The sequence below is a fragment of the Microtus ochrogaster genome, chromosome X (assembly GCF_000317375.1).
Source record: "Microtus ochrogaster isolate Prairie Vole_2 chromosome X, MicOch1.0, whole genome shotgun sequence".
NCBI classification, from domain to species: domain Eukaryota; kingdom Metazoa; phylum Chordata; class Mammalia; order Rodentia; family Cricetidae; genus Microtus; species Microtus ochrogaster.
In genome coordinates this window covers 49132256-49148192 of record NC_022026.1, presented here as the reverse complement: position 1 = coordinate 49148192, position 15937 = coordinate 49132256, and the positions used below count along the sequence as shown (strand labels likewise).

The 15937-nt window shown below is 39.4% G+C and overlaps 1 protein-coding gene across 5 annotated transcripts in view; it reads left to right on the top strand.

The window, feature by feature from the left end:
• The window catches only part of Phka2 (phosphorylase kinase regulatory subunit alpha 2), an 89978-nt gene that overhangs the window by 11757 nt on the left and 62284 nt on the right, over nt 1–15937 (top strand). For all 5 annotated transcript variants that reach the window (XM_026784856.1, XM_026784855.1, XM_026784854.1 and 2 more), the window contains exons 3-4: nt 12450–12608; nt 15506–15553. In XM_026784856.1, coding sequence (XP_026640657.1) covers nt 12450–12608; nt 15506–15553 — 207 coding nt within the window. The remainder of the gene's footprint in view (nt 1–12449; nt 12609–15505; nt 15554–15937) is intronic.

Here is a 15937-nt window from a genome sequence, read left to right as displayed (position 1 = left end):
GAGAGAGAGAGAGAGAGAGAGAGAGAGAGAGAGAGAGAGAGAGAGAGATTTATAATCTAAAGGGAAAAACACCAAAGGTAGATTGTATTGAAGTCTCCAATGTCTGTGAGAAAAGGAAATTGGTAATTTTGCAGTCAAGGAAGGCTTCACAGAAAAGAGAGCATGAACATGTGTACAGGCCCAAAACTGCAAGGACTACCCAGTGGATTTTTGGGGGGCTAAAGAGTGTCTCGAAAAGCCAAAAAAAAAAAAGAGTGAGTGTCAGAAATAACATCACATTAGAAGATGACCTGGGCTGGAAAGCAATGGTTAGCATTCCAAAGTATTAATAACCATGAAATAAAATAAAAATACTTTGGTTGAGATTTGTTGTTCAAGATGACACTGGAAACAATGTTAAAAATAAAATCATGTTTTCAAAAAAAGAGTGAGTGCCAGGTGATTAAAAGAGCTAACACATGGGCTTAGAGTAGCAAAATAAGTGATTTCAACTCTGTAGACACTGGAGGATTTTGAGCAGAGTAGCGAAGTCAAGTTTCTGCATCTTTCTATGACTACCCTTTGTGGAGGTCGGAGCATAAGGAATTACTAGTAGAAGCAGGGACATCAACTACTAAAGAGCTTTTTTGGTTCTATAACGTAGGTAGAAGAAAGAGAGTGTGTGTTCTCTGTACCATTTCAGGTGTGTAGATGTTGACACTCCTCTGTGTGACCCCACACAGTGGAACTTGGATTGCAGATTGTTAAATGTTAGTATGTTGGTGTTACTATCAGGAATATATGTATTCTGCCTTACTGTTGGCTCGGTCTTGCATTGACATTGAGGCGATTGTATTGACCTCCTCTTACTGATCTCATCTTGTCTAAATACATCACCAAATAAATGTCTTACAGTGTCTAGTTCAGTATGTAGATATTTATTGTTGTGCTTCTCAGAATTCCTTGTTGTAAATGACAGAAATTCACCTCAGATAGCCTTAAAACACAGATGAGAATGTATTGCTCGTATAATTAAAAATCCTAGGAAGTTGTTCTAGATTCAGGAATAGCTGGATTCAGGAGCTTAAGGAATGAAATTTCACATTACATTTCTTTGCTTTACTTTAAGTGGACTTTATTCTCTTATCTGGCCTATATTAGCTATCTCTGTCACTATGACAAACTATGTGAGATAATTCATCTTTGAAAAAAGCATTATTTTGACTCGTAGTTTGAGAAATTTCAGCTGATAGTCACAGCTCCATTGCTGTGGGTCTGTGACAGACAGCACGGTACATCATGTGGGCACATCATGTGGGAGCATCATGGGGGAGCATCATGCGGGAGCAGTGGTTGTTTACTCTTGACAGCTAGGAATCAAGAAAAGCGGGAAGGGGGAGGTGCCTGTAGTAGTACATTCTTGTTGGGACCACCAGTCTGGAAATAGTGTCATGGAAGTATTTTATTAATTATGAATGCTTGGCCATTAGCTGAGGTTTGTCCCACTAGCTCTTATACCCTGAATTAACCCACTTTTATTAATCTGCATCCTTCCACATAGCTTGGTTACCTCTGTTCTGTACCGTATGTTTGACCTCTTCAGTGTCTTCCTGGTGTAATCCATGCACCTAGATTCCTTCTCCTCTCCCTGGAAACCCCACCTATCCTCTCCTGCCTAGCTGTTGGCCATTCTGCTCTTTATTCCACCAATCACAGCAATGCGGTGTACAAATATCTCACAACAGTTACCCATTTCCTAATATCTCCTTCAAGGTCAGGCTCCAGTGACCTAACTTCTTAAGTCCTGCCTCCTCAAGTTTCTACCTTCTCACAGTGATCCTACAGCTAATATTCTTGTTTCATTTTTGTTTCTATGATAAAATATTCTGACAAGAAGCAACTGAGGGAGAAACCATTTCTTTTAGCTCACAAATCTAGGTTACAGTCCATCACTGCAAGAAAGTCAAAGTAGCAAGAATTTGAAATGGTTAGTCACATTATATCCATGCTGAACAGCAAGAAAAATGCATGCATATATGCTCCTTTGTGCTTGCTCAGTTTCTCCACTCAAATAGCTCAGGATTTCCTGCCTAGGGAATGTTGCCACCCACAATAGGCTGGATCTTCTTACATTAGTTAAGTCAATCCCCACAAAGGTAACCATAGGAGACCATATGTAACCATAGGCTAACCCAATGTAGACAGTCCCTCATTGAGACTCTCTACCCAGGGAACTCTAGATTGTGGCAAGTTGACAAGGCTATCACAATTGGGAATGCAGCTTGTCAGTCTGACTCTATTTCTCCTAGTTCTGGAAGCTCCTTTGTTTGGAGAAGGGAATGGGAGCTATGGGAGATCTAACTCAGGCCATTATGTATGCTAAAGAGGTGTTCTACCACTGGGCCACACACCCCACCTTTCTACTTCTGTTAATACATTGGCTTTGTGGTATTGGCTACTCACACAATTAGGCGGTTGCTGTTAAAAGCTAAGTTCTTAACAAATAAGTTTTCTTGTATGCAAGTATGAGAGCAGGCGACATTTCTGGGTCACAGGGTAGCTATTGGAGTAGGGAGCAATTTGGAAGAGAGAAGACACTGTATAAAGATCCGTTGGTATCGTGAGGGTTGGGAGTATATGTGTAAACGGAGCTGAGTCATTTGAAATGTGGAAACGATGGCTAATAAAATTAGTTCAACAAGCTTTATTCAACACAGGAGCCCAATAAATAAATCCTTATTGAATTCCATCTAGTTTGGTTTGGCCTGTTGTCCAAGTCTGTAAGTGTCCTGTAGTACTAGTGTTAGCTCAGCATCCACATTACAGACCTTTCCAGCCCTCCCTCACTTTCACATTCCCTCTGAAGAGCAGAGGATGGTACTATCTCGGCATCTCCATTCTCTTCAGTTGTTAACGTCTGTCCCATCCTCCACCTTGGAGAATCACTCTGGCATTGCCACTAGCCAAGAAGACTGTGTAAACATGGTTTCTTAGCTTGGATGAAGACTTTAGTCCTTAGTTTTCATTTTACCAGAGCAAAATCATAGTGTTTGAATATATGTTTTAAGAGAATTTGTACCAATCTAGGTAGTCATGTACCCTGGCTTCTCAGGTTACCCTCCCACATTGTACCCCCCCCAATCCAGTGAAATTTCCTGTCCCCTTAACTTCAGCCCCTTCTGACCCACAAAGGTACTGGTTTACTTATCTCAACTCTGAGTTGAGCAATAAGCTGTATCTTACATTTGAAGCAGGTCCCCTTTCCTTACCTACAATTCTACTTTTAAAGCAAAACCAAAATTTCCCACTTGAAGCATTTCCAAAGTTCATGCTATGCGTGTATAATGGACTTCTTCAGGGTTTTCTGAGACTCAGCAGACAAGCATGCATACTAATGAAACAAGCTCTAGTAAATGGTAAACTCTTGTGTCCACTGGGCATGTTACAGGTGTCTATAGAGAGAGATCATATCTGTACTTTAAATGGCTGAAAAATATTTCACTCTGTAAGTCAGTAAAGTCAGCATGTTTATTCTACATTCATTCAGCATCTAACTAGGCTAGGGTTCCCTAGAGTAGCAAACTTTATCTTTAGGAAGCTTATAATGTGGTGTTAATGTATATTAGTGTATCAGTAAAGCTAGCCTGTGTGCATGGTCAGAATATTCAGTATTGTTGAGAAGGCAAACTGGACTGCAAGTGTGAAATTTAGATTGAGGTCCATTTTTTGCCTTTGTGTATCTAACACTGTTATTTTAAAAAGGCTTTTTTTCTCCTGTGGACTATCTTTAGATCTTTGTCAGAACTCAGTTTGCCATATTCCCATGATTCCATTTCTGAAGTCGAATCTGTTCCATCCATCTGTGTTTCTATTCCTTTATGTTTTGTTAGATTCACACACATTTACGATCGTTACACCTTTCTGGAGAATTGATTGTCGTGGGTAGTTGTCTGTCTGCCCCACTGCCATGAGATGGACAGTATTTTAGATACAGGCTGCTCAGTATCCTGGTTCCTCGAAGAAGCAACAGGAAAATCCTGTCTGATCAAGGGTGGATACAAAACATCCATGAGAAAGAAGCATTTGGTATTAGAAGTCACTGAAATTTTAGTTCAGTTTATTACTAGACCATAAGTTAAGTCCTGGGATTAATGCATTCTAGACCTATTCTTTAAATTTTTCTTTTTTTCATTCTCATTTACTTTCCCTAGATAGTAACTAAAAAGAAATGGAAAAGGGAAAGGTAAGAGAGGCAAATGACTTGGCACAAGGTTGAGCATTCTTCATGCAAGGTACACAGAATTTGGTATAGTAAACAGACAAAGATTTGTATGAGCACAACTGCCTGTAATCACAGAGCTTGGGAGGATGAGGCAAGAGGATTCTGAGTTTTAGACTCGTCTCATATACAAAGTGAGACTCTCTCAAAGAATTTTTTCATTAGCAGTATTTTCAGTAATGCTAAAAGGGAAGACTCCCAAACCTTCTTTTAGCAATAACAATAATGGTTACATGGTACTTGTTGTGAATTCTTCCTCCTGGCAATGAGTCTTTATCTATTACCTCAAATTATGAGTACATGAAAAACAAATAGCATGAATAAAGACTGTTTAGTTCATTAATATTAAATGTATAGCTATTGTTCACATATCAAGTATTCTGAAGTGCTTAATACATATTAATTTACTTAATCCTTAAAGCTGCCTTATCAGGTAGAGGTACAGGTATAATCCCCACTTTATAGAGAGATGCTGCAGTCATTTGTTCAAGGTTACAGCTATTTTGTGATAGTTTTAAACAGACTGAGTCTAGAGCCTGTGCTCTTCTCAACCAGGAACTAGTACCACAACTTTCCCTGTATCGTGTTGAAAAGAAACGGGAAGTTAGCCATCAGAAGAACAAATCCAATGGCCCCTTCCCAAAAGACAGATAAAATAAACTTGAGAGAGGCAGTGTTACTTTCCACCATTAGACTGATAAAAAATTGAAAATGTTAAAAAGTTATTTGCAGGAAGAAAGAATAATTATTTTAGAAGTATTCATTCCATGGAATCTGTCAAAATAGAAATTTCAATTTGGAGGTTTTACTCCATGCCATAAAAGCTCACTTAGAGTAGGTGTTGCTTATGATGTACAGAGTGCCTGAAGCTGTGAATGCCCTATGCTCTAGGAATGATAGCCATTAGTATTTATAGTTACTTACAAAGAATATTATTTATACTGAATGTTGAGATGCAGAGCTCAAATTGGCTGACTGTCTTTCTTTAAGGTGTTAGCATGCTAGCTGTGAATTAAATTGATACTAAAACAAGCATCGTTTCGAACAAGAAGCAAAAGCTGATATAAGATTTGTGCTTTTACTCTCTAAGTATTAAATGAAGGCTTAACCCCACAATCTCTACTTATAGAGTCTTTAAGAAGATTATTCAAGTTAAATTATGTCACAACAGTGGGTCCTGATTATAGATTTTATCTAAAGAGTTACTGAAAATTCATGCATGAAATCTTTAAGAAGCACTATCTTGTGGCTATCTTTAAGTCAAAGAGGGGTGTCTCCTTGAGGGGGATTGTATAATCGAAGTCCCTTCATTTTTTATTGTTGTTATTGTTGCTTTTCCCTGACTATGATGTGATACATATTCTGAAGCCATTATCCCCATGGTAAGGGTACTGGGGTGGAAACCTTTGGGATGCCATCAGATTGTGATGATGAAACCCTCTTGAACACAATTAATCCCTGTTTAAAAGGCCAAACCAAACCAAACCAAGAAAACCAAAACCAAAGCAAAACAAAACAAAAAAAGCAACTCCACTGTTGAAAACATCATCTTTGTAAGAACATTTATTGCTATATTTGTGAGTGGTAATGAAAGACCTGGACTGTAAATGGAAACTTATCATAAGGGTAGACCTCTGGATGCATTATTAAGTGTATCTACCATAGAATATTATGCAGCTCCAAGCTCTTCAATTTGAATTATTCTAGGTAGCTTGAGGAGATCTCATCAGGTTCTGTTGAATGAAAAATGCCAGGTGAGCAGTGATCCTGTGATTCCTGTGTTATTAAAATCTGATACCCCCTAAAAAAGTTTCTGTGTGAGTAAGAATTTATACCAAAGCATATGCATATGTATCATTTTATTGTAATATTTATTATATGATATCCAGTTTTAATGGCACAAAGAAAAAAGGGAATACATACATTGTCACAGGGACTGGGCTTTTTTTTTAATTGCTAATATTATAAGCGGTAGGCAACACACCTAAAGGAGTAAGTCACAAAACAATCCCACACCAGTTTGGAATTATGATTAATAAAAGGGTTATTTATTTAAAGGGAAAAAACTTACAGATCACCATCCTAGACAACAGCCCCCTGCACTGCCAGGAAAAGCATCTGATAGCCAGCGCCCAGCTACTGCTGCTTTTTTAAGCCAGAAAGACCACGCCCAAGTGGGCTGGTATCTTAAAGGCTATTGGCTGAAGGAGCGGAAGGAGCTCCCGCAGCACCTCCCCATTTTGTTTAAGAGAGTTCTAAACCCACTATAAAATTATATACAATCAGAACAAATATCCTATTCTAAGTAGCTTAAGTCAACTTGGCCAAGTCATGAGAGAAAGTAACTACATTTATCTAGTCTTCAACCCCATCGAAGATCCGAGAAGGGAAATAATGTTACCTGAGTAATTAGGAAGTGCAGTCAAACAACTTCCAAAACATGCAACAAATCACAGAGACAACTGGCTACCTGGGCAATCAGCTAAAGTCACGTTTGCAGCGTTGAAGCGACCAACTTTGGCTAAGGCCTAGAATAACTGACAGATTATTTTTAAAGGCAAGAAATTTTTCAAAACCATCATACTCTGTCTTGGCAAGATTTGACAGTTCTGCTTATCCATTTCCAGATACTATGTATTTTGTCAGTAGTTGAGGTATGGGCAGTTCCTTGCTCAGAGGCCAGTTTTGCCAAGAAGAAGACAAACTCCAAGTGGAGTGTCTTTGGTGCTCAACAATCCCTTGGGAATAGATTGGTGTTGCCAGGAGCAATTGTGTCTCGCTATCACAGAACTCTTAAGTTAGATTAAATGCCATTTTCTACAGTTCTTTGAAGAGGTTGAAGATTATCTATCTATACAGAATATAATCTTTATGTATCTAAAAAACTCGATTAGTCTAACTATAAATATGACAAACATAGATGACTATAGATCTATAATTCTTAATACCTATCTAACTTAAAGACTAAGACAATAAACAGCTGTTCAGTAAATGAGGACAGTGATCTCTAAATGTAAACAGTGCACAAGTATCTTGATCAGAGGTAGAAATGTACACTGCAGTATGGTAAATATATATATATCAATACATAAACAATATATAAGTATCTTAATCAGATAGAAGCATGTGTGCATACAATATTCAATATAATTTAACTTTATATCCATATACAAGAATCTATGCAAATGTAATTATCTATAAACAATAACTCACAAATACAAATCTATTATCCCATCATCCAATTTTCCCTCTTTTTTTTCCAAAAAAATTCCTGAGCTTATAAAATTCTTCCCCCAACCCTCAACTGTATACCAATTATAATCAACCCCTAAATGATATCCCTAAGCCTGAGGACAAACCTGGGAGAGGGGACATCATCCTCTAGAAATACTTCCAGCTGTCATGAGGCGACGTTCTTTCTAGGGGATCCTGTGAAAGTAAAATGATGGTTAGAGTTCAAGATTAATGAATGTCTGGTAAGATTGCAAATAGTCTCTGAGTATTTTGTGCAGGTCTGGCCAGAATGTTGTAAAAGATGTGCACCATTTCAGCTAACCAAGTTGGAACCATCTTGTGTAGCTGGTACCCAAAACAGGTCTTGTAGTAGCGTTATCCGTATCATGACATCATATCAACCAGGTGGAGTTGTTGCTATGGGGCCCCATCTTCTTCCTGGAAACTTCAAAGATTATTGCAGGAAAGTTCATTGTTCATTGTGGAAAACTTAAACATTATTTATACAGACATATACAGACTTATATATTCAGTGAAAGGTATGATAGATATGAAGAAAAACAAAGATGTTTTCTAAATTCTTTTTTCCTACTGTCCCATATCATGGCTCTTGACATGAGACAGAAACTCTGGGTTTCTCTCTTAACAACAGGCTTGGAACTAGAGAGGTACTGAGCCAGAGTCCAACTCCAAAACCAGCTTTATAAATTTAGAAATATAAATACATATATGTGTGTGTGTATGTGTGTATATATATGTTTATCTTTGATTTTTATACTTACAGAACCTATTCAGTTTTCTTGATGATCCCTATTGGGTAGTTATTTTTCCAACTGCCAATATTCAAATATCCAGGGTCCCTTGAATTTTTTGAAGATGTTTTCCTCCAAAGACAAGAACAGAACCCTGCCCCCGTCCTGTATGTTTTCCTTACCACCTATATGAATATCATCATTGAGGATGAGCTGTCATTTCTCCTTTCCAAGAGGTTTCTCCTCTTCAAACTGAACCTTTATTAATTTTGATGGTATCCACAATTTTTCTTATCCTGTGGAAAAAAGAGACAAAGAAAAGCTGAAAGAAATAGTTATATAATTATAGCTATATATTTCTGTATCGTTATATGAGGGTTTAGTTATAGTGAAACCATTTTTTATTGGAAATAGATTTTTTTTCCATACAATATATTCTGATTATGGTTTCCCCTTCCCCCAATTCCTTCCGGATCCTCCCCACATTCCCATCCACCAAAATTTAACTGGAAAGAAGCTTATAGTTAAAGTGATCGTATCAGAAATATAAGCTTGATCTAGACAAATCTGTCCCCTTCCTCATTGTGATGTGCATTTGTCTTTGTCTTGGTTAGCTGGCAGATTGGCATCAGTTACCCCTCCACATGGAGGAGATAACAGGGTATCAACCCAAGGCCCCAGACCGCTGAAGAAATGAACCTGTTTGGGTGGCTCACAAGACTCAGTGGGTGGAAATGCAGGGGATATGGGACAGCATCCCCAAGTAAGGGAAGAACAGAAAGACAAACTTCTGGAGCATCTTTATTAGAAAAGACAGCAGAACCTGGTGTACCAGAGTATCTGTAAATCTATGGACATCTCAGTTTTTATGAGTCACACTGAATGGAAATTCCCACATCTTCTTGTTGCATAACACTGCCTGTTTTATAGATTTAGATCAGAAAGTATTCTTTTTGTTGCGTGCAGTAACACCCCAGTTTTCCATGAGTTTGATGTCTGTAATTTTGAGTATAAGGAACCCCTAAACACCCTTCCTGGTTCTCTGTAGTTGAATGAGGGTCACAGACAGTCTAGTCTTAGGTGAAGATGAGCTAAGGTGGAGATTAACTAAGCAGAATAAAAGAGAGAACTTTCAGTTCACAGGACAGTGACATTTCATAATTTAAACCACGCTTGACACTGTGTAAGCTGTCACTCCTGTGGTGTTGGAAAGCTGTTTTAGACTCAAGGTTGGTGGGCCATGCCAGGAAGAGGTTGGTTTCTTAGGATCTCCTGATGTTTTCCTGTCCCAAGCATACCCAACAGGCCTCAGAACAGATACAACTGCATATGCTAAGTGTGTAATGTTCGGGAATAGTGATTCTTTTAGACCCAGCAATCCCCTATAGCAATAACACTTAACACTTTGAGCCCTTTGAGACCGAGTGGAAATTCCCACATCTTCTTGTTGCATAACACATTCTATTTTATAGATCTGAAGCAGTAAGCAAGTCAGAAAGTATTCTTTTTGTTAAGTGCAATAACACCCCAATTTTCTGTGGACTTTCATTGACTTTAAAGCCATTGATTTGTAGTTGCTGACTGGAGAACGATTTTAGTACATTGAATGTTGTTGTTCCTGCAGGTGGTATCTGTTGAGTTTCAGATATTTGTATAGAGAGTATAGATTAGTTAAAAGATAAAGTCAAATATTTAGTTTCTTGTGTGAGACCATGTAAAACATTGTTGATATATTACCTAGTAGCGTTGGCAGTGTCCTTTCAAAATTACCCAGTGGAATTTTTCATGACTCTTCCCATAAATAACATAGTGCCCTCTGAATAATGGTTGTTGTTTTGTTTTATGCTTAGATTGAACCCAGGACCTCAGGGATGCCAGCCAAGCACTGCACCACTGAGATGTGCAATTTTTAACTTGCAGAATAACCACCCCCATTCCTCTATTTTTATATCAGTGTCAAGTAAAGACCCCGGGCCTCGATGATCTTGTCTGCTTCCAGTTTCCAAAAGTTGGGAGCCTGGGGGTGGGGGGAGTAGTGGGAAGGGGAGAGAAGGGAGGAGAGGGTTAGGGAGACCTTGGGGGAGTGGGATAGTTGAGATGGAGGAAGGACAATATGGGAGTAGGAAGGAGATATCTTAATTGAGGGAGCCATGTTGGGGTTGGCAAGTGGCTTGGCTCTGGAGGGGTTCCCAGGAGTCTACGGGATGACCCCAGGTAGGACCCTGGACAGTGGAGGAGAGGGTACCCAAACTGGCCTTGTCCCGTAGTCAGACTGATGACTATCTTGAATATCACCATAGAACCTCCATCCAGCAACGGATGGAGATAGAGACAGAGACCCACATTGGAGCACTGGACTGAGCTGCCAAGGTCCAGTTGAAGAGCAGAAGGAGGGAGAAGATGAGCAAGGAAGTCAGGACCATGAGGGGTTGGTTCACCCACTGAGACAGTGTGCCTGATCTAATGGGAGCTCACCAAAGCCAGCTGGACTGGGAATGAACAAGCACAGGATCAAACTGGACCCTCTGAATGTGGCTGACAATGGGGGCCACGTGAGAAGCCAATGAAAATGGCACTGGGATTTGTCTCTACTGCATGTACTGGCTTTTTGGGATCCTAGTCTCTTTGCATGCATACCTTCCTAAGCCTGGATGTAGGGGAGAGGGCCTTGGACTTCCCACAGGGCAGGGTGCCTTGCCTTCTTAAGACTGGAGGGGGTAGGGTAAGGGGGGGGGAGCCGGAGGGAAGTGGGAAGAGGGGAGGAAGTGGGAATTTTGATTGGTATTATTTATAAAGTAATAAAAAAGAGGAAAAAAAAAGACCCCAGGCCTCTGAAGACATAGAGCTGTCTGGGTGGCTCACAAAAACCAGTGGGTAGGAAGAGTACAGGTAATGTAGTAAACTGGCAAGTAAGATATTTTTTTAAGGTAGCAAGGTTCTAATTGTGGAAGTATATTTTATTATATACATATTTCTTTGTATATATTCAGAAGTCAGCCAACTTCATGTGACTCTTCTTAACCATTTTATTTATGGCTCAGAGTGTTTATTAGGGTTGGCTTTAAAAATATTGGACTGGGGACATAGTTTGATGGTAGAATATCTGCCTAACATGAAAGATGCTCCAGTTTCAATCCCTGGTAACCCCAAATATGTAAATAGCTTTATTGACATTGTTTGGGTACTACAGAATTTGTTTATTTAAAGTACACAATTGCTTTTTAGTATATTTGTGGAGTCGTTCATCCATCACCCCAATTAACTTTAATGTCCTTTATAATGAAAAGAGAAAACCAGGCTGAGTGGCTTAGTGGTTAAGAACACTTGCTCTTGTAGAGGACCCAGGTTCAGTTCCCAACACCCACATGATTTGTAACCATCTTTAACACCAGTTTTAGGAAATCTAGCACTCTCTTCTGAACTCCGTGGGTACCAGGCGTGCACATGGTATACATACATACATGCAGGCAAAGCACACATACACATAAAATAAAATAATGTTTTAAGAAAAAAAGTGGAAAAATTTTTTTTCTTTTGTCAGTTGATAGATAACTTGCCACTTCTACTTTTCAGCATTTATGAACAATGCTGTTATGAACATTGTGTGTAACTTTTCATGAGAAGGTCCAATCCTTTTTGTTGACTCTACTGATTTTCTCGAACACATCTGTGATATCACATCTAATGAGGCCTCCCATATGCCCTCCTACATAGCTTCTTCTGGTCAGATGAATGAATTATCTGGATTGCAGACATGGTAGCTGAGGTCCAGACAAGGCTGGTAGCTTTTTCTGACCTCATAGAGCTAGGAGGTGGATCAGGACCCGGAATTTTGTTCCTAGGCTCAGTGCCTTATCAACTGATTAGAAACATGAAGGCCAAAAAGACGTGAAGCCTGCAGTTTGCAGCTTGCTAAAGCCTGGTAGACTTTTTCTGTTTGGTATTTCTTCTCTTTTAGACATTACAGCAGTTTGGTCTGGTCTAAAGGTTTGAAGAAGAACATAACAATTAGAATGTTCCTTAGAGGTTTTCTTATCTCCTAATTACACGAGCAAGGCATCTAAGATACAGAGAGTAGGAACTCGGGTCTCTCTGTGCTCTTTGTTCTCGAGTCCCCATCCACCTGCACAGGGAAACATTAATTGTATAGGAGATTTAGGAAGGGTGATGGATGCCAAGCATTTTTGTGTCTCTTCTCTAATTAGAACCCAGTCACTGGGCTGTTATCAGCCAGCCATGACCAGAAGGATGCCTGGGTACGAGACAACATCTACAGCATCCTGGCTGTTTGGGGCCTGGGCATGGCCTACCGCAAGAATGCTGACCGTGATGAGGATAAAGCAAAGGCCTATGAGTTGGAACAGGTAATTGTGACTGACATCAGTGTCTTGTCTGCTCAGTACCTTCTCTTGAACTAGAAAACCGATGAGCAAATCATTGTATGTGCATAACAGGGTGCAGTCTTTCATTTCTGCAACAGCATACTTTGTGAAGGCATTCAGATGGTTGCACCTCACGTTTATCTCTGTGTTTGAGATAAAACAATAACATCACACAGCACATTAAATGGAAAGCAAAACCATCCAAATTTCTACCCCCAACATGTTAATATGCCTACCTGGTTATATTTCTCTCTCATAGTAGGATTATTTGTGAAGAGTCGATGCATGGCCATCCACCACATTTACCAACTCTTCACCCTGGCCACCAAATGAGAAAAAAAATAGAAAGCAAAAAATCCAATGTATCGGAGCTAGACATCCCAAAGCATGTGCTTTTTAGGGTGGGTGGTTATATTCCAAAGAATATTATCTAAATGCCATTGCCATTGCTAAAAACAGTTCTTAAACGTCCTTTAAAAATGCCGTTCTACTTTGTACCATTTTCCAGGAAGTGAGTCTTACTCTTTCATACTCACCCTTTAGATCTGAGCATTATTTAAATTTTGTTTCTATGTTATTTGCCGTATAGCTCAATGAAGGTTTCCAAACTCAGAGGAAGGATGTAACCCAGTGCTAAAATGCTTACCTGGCATGCTAGCAGCCTTGGGTTTAATCTCCAGTACTGGACAAATATTTTCCAAATGTTTTGAGTACTAGTGTTTAGGTAAGGAGCCCTGAAATGGAAAAGTATAATCGTCCTGGCATGAGGACATTTGAGATTTATCTTTCTACAGATGGAATTTAAGGGATGGGGACTGAACTTGGGGCCTCACACAAGATAAGCACACACCGTACCAAATGTCCTAGGATTTATCTTTAATTCATACATCCTTGGGCAGCCTTCATAGCTAGTGGATGATTGGGCCCAGTTGTTGCTTGTTTATAGTAACCCAAATGGGCATGAGTGATAAGCAGCATGAAGGAAATTTGATAACTGTGGGAAAGCTCAGAAAGGAAGCTTATCTCTGGGAGCAAAGCTTGGATTTGACCAGGGCTTGCTCAGTGTGAGGTGATGAAATCACTCAGTTTTTGAAGCATATAAAGTTTTTTAAAATTACAAATAGCAGTCACTGGCTGCTCCTCCAGAAAGAGGGATGGATGAGTGCACCAGTTATTTGCTGGTATAATAATTTTATGTCGAGTGTCTTGCAACTCTCCCATCATACATACATACACACACACACCACACACACACATGCATGCACACACGCACACAATCACTAAGGTTGATTAAATTTTCTGTTCCTTTACTGAAACTCAAACAGACCATAATGTTTCATACTTAATGTCTTTTACTATTTGATGTGTGGGACTAGGCATAGTAGCGCACACCTTTAATCCCACTACTCAGAAGACAGAGGCAGCTATATCTCTGAGTTTGAAGCCAGCCTGGTCTACATAGTGAGTTCCAGACCATCCAAGGCTGCATAGTGATACTAAATAAGTAAATACTAATGGAAATATCACCCTTGATTATGAAAAATAATAATCACTGGGCATCTTTGAGTAATATTTATTTAAGGGGCACTTGGGGCTTGATTAAGATTGTCTTGTGCATTTTGGGGATATTTCAGGACTCTAACATGATCATTAAGTTCCAATAATCCCCACCACTGTCATTGTTCTGATTAGAATGCCCCACCCCACATTTCTAGGTGCTTCCCCACGACTGGTGATTGGCAGTATCAGTCCAAGTTGGAAGTCACTCATTTCTTTTCATGGGAAATAGCTTTTCCTAGTTTGAGAGGAAGTCAGTTGACAAACGTGTATGCTGTGTACAGTTAACTATTATAACAGTGCTAACTTATATTTGAGGTAACATCTTCCCCAACAGATTTTGTAACAAAAAATGGAATTATCTTCTAGGATCCTAGGATTTTAGAGGAGGAAGGGTCTGACTTCTAGACTCTTCCCTGGCCATGAACTCTCAGGCCCCTTTACTCTGCTGCCCCCTGTAAGGTATAGTGTGTGACATGATACACCCATGCCTGTAAGTAGAAACTTCTTTTAGTCCATGATATCTGATTATCTAGGTTCTGTTTTTCTACGCCCCTTGTCATCACAGAGAGTTGAGAAATGTTACTTCATCTGCTTCAGGCTCAGGTTCCTCATGTAGAGACTGGGGTGAAAATGCTACCCACCTTGTAAAGCTGGTGCTGGAATTCAAAATAATATAAATAAAATGTTTTTCACAGTGTCTGGATAGAGTATTTAATTAATTAATGTAGTATTATCATAAGGTCTGTAGGCCAGGCTGGCCTCGAACTCAGAGATCCATCTGCCTCTGCCTCCCAAGTGCTGGGATTAAAGGCATGCGTGACCACCACTCGGCCACATTATTATGATTTGGAATGCTAATGATAGTGATAGTAATCGGTTGCAATATTATTAAAAAATCTTGGATACCACTTATATTTTGTAAGAACTTTGCTCAATGATCCAATAATGGTGTCACAAATGGCTCCTTTGGCAAAGTATCATTACTTTTGGACAGGCATGGCAGGCTTAATTCGTCCTTTGTGTAACAAAAATAAATTACAAAGAAATGTACCATAGAGTTCCAGATTACAAAGCTCATAAAAATGTCAGAGCCCAAAGATGCATCTGTTCCAACCCTTTTATTTGAGATATATCACTTTGTCAAAGCATTTCTTTTGTGATGGAGTAGAAAAGTCTCAGTACTGTGATCAATCAGAATACTTTTGTATAGTTGGGATCTGTCAGTTTTGGAATATTGCCAGACAACACTGGCTTTTTGGCCATGTGTGAGTAATCGGTTTTCTTGAAGCCTTGTTCCTGATGCCGCTTTATTTCCACAGAACGTGGTGAAGCTGATGCGAGGTCTCCTGCAGTGCATGATGAGACAGGTAGGTGGGACGTGACAGACTGGTACCTTCGGAGCACTGGAGTGTGCATTTGCGTCACTAATTGGGATGGCATCTTACATTTGGAACTCTATCATGAAAAAACAGAAATATTTTTTGCTTACTTTTTTTTTTCTAAAATTACCCTCAATAATTTTTATTGTGCTTAGGAACCATAGTTTCAAAGGACAGTTCTGAAAGTCCTCTTTCAAAGATTTATGTGTATAAAAGGAGAACATGTCTTTTTTCAATTAGGAAAAGATGATATTGAAAGCACTCAGAGAAACCCATGCACTACTTATTTTTTTTTATTGAGAAAAGGAAAAAAAAGTATCCGCCTCCTCCTAGCCTCCCATTTCCCTCCCCCTCCTCCCACCCTTCTCCCCT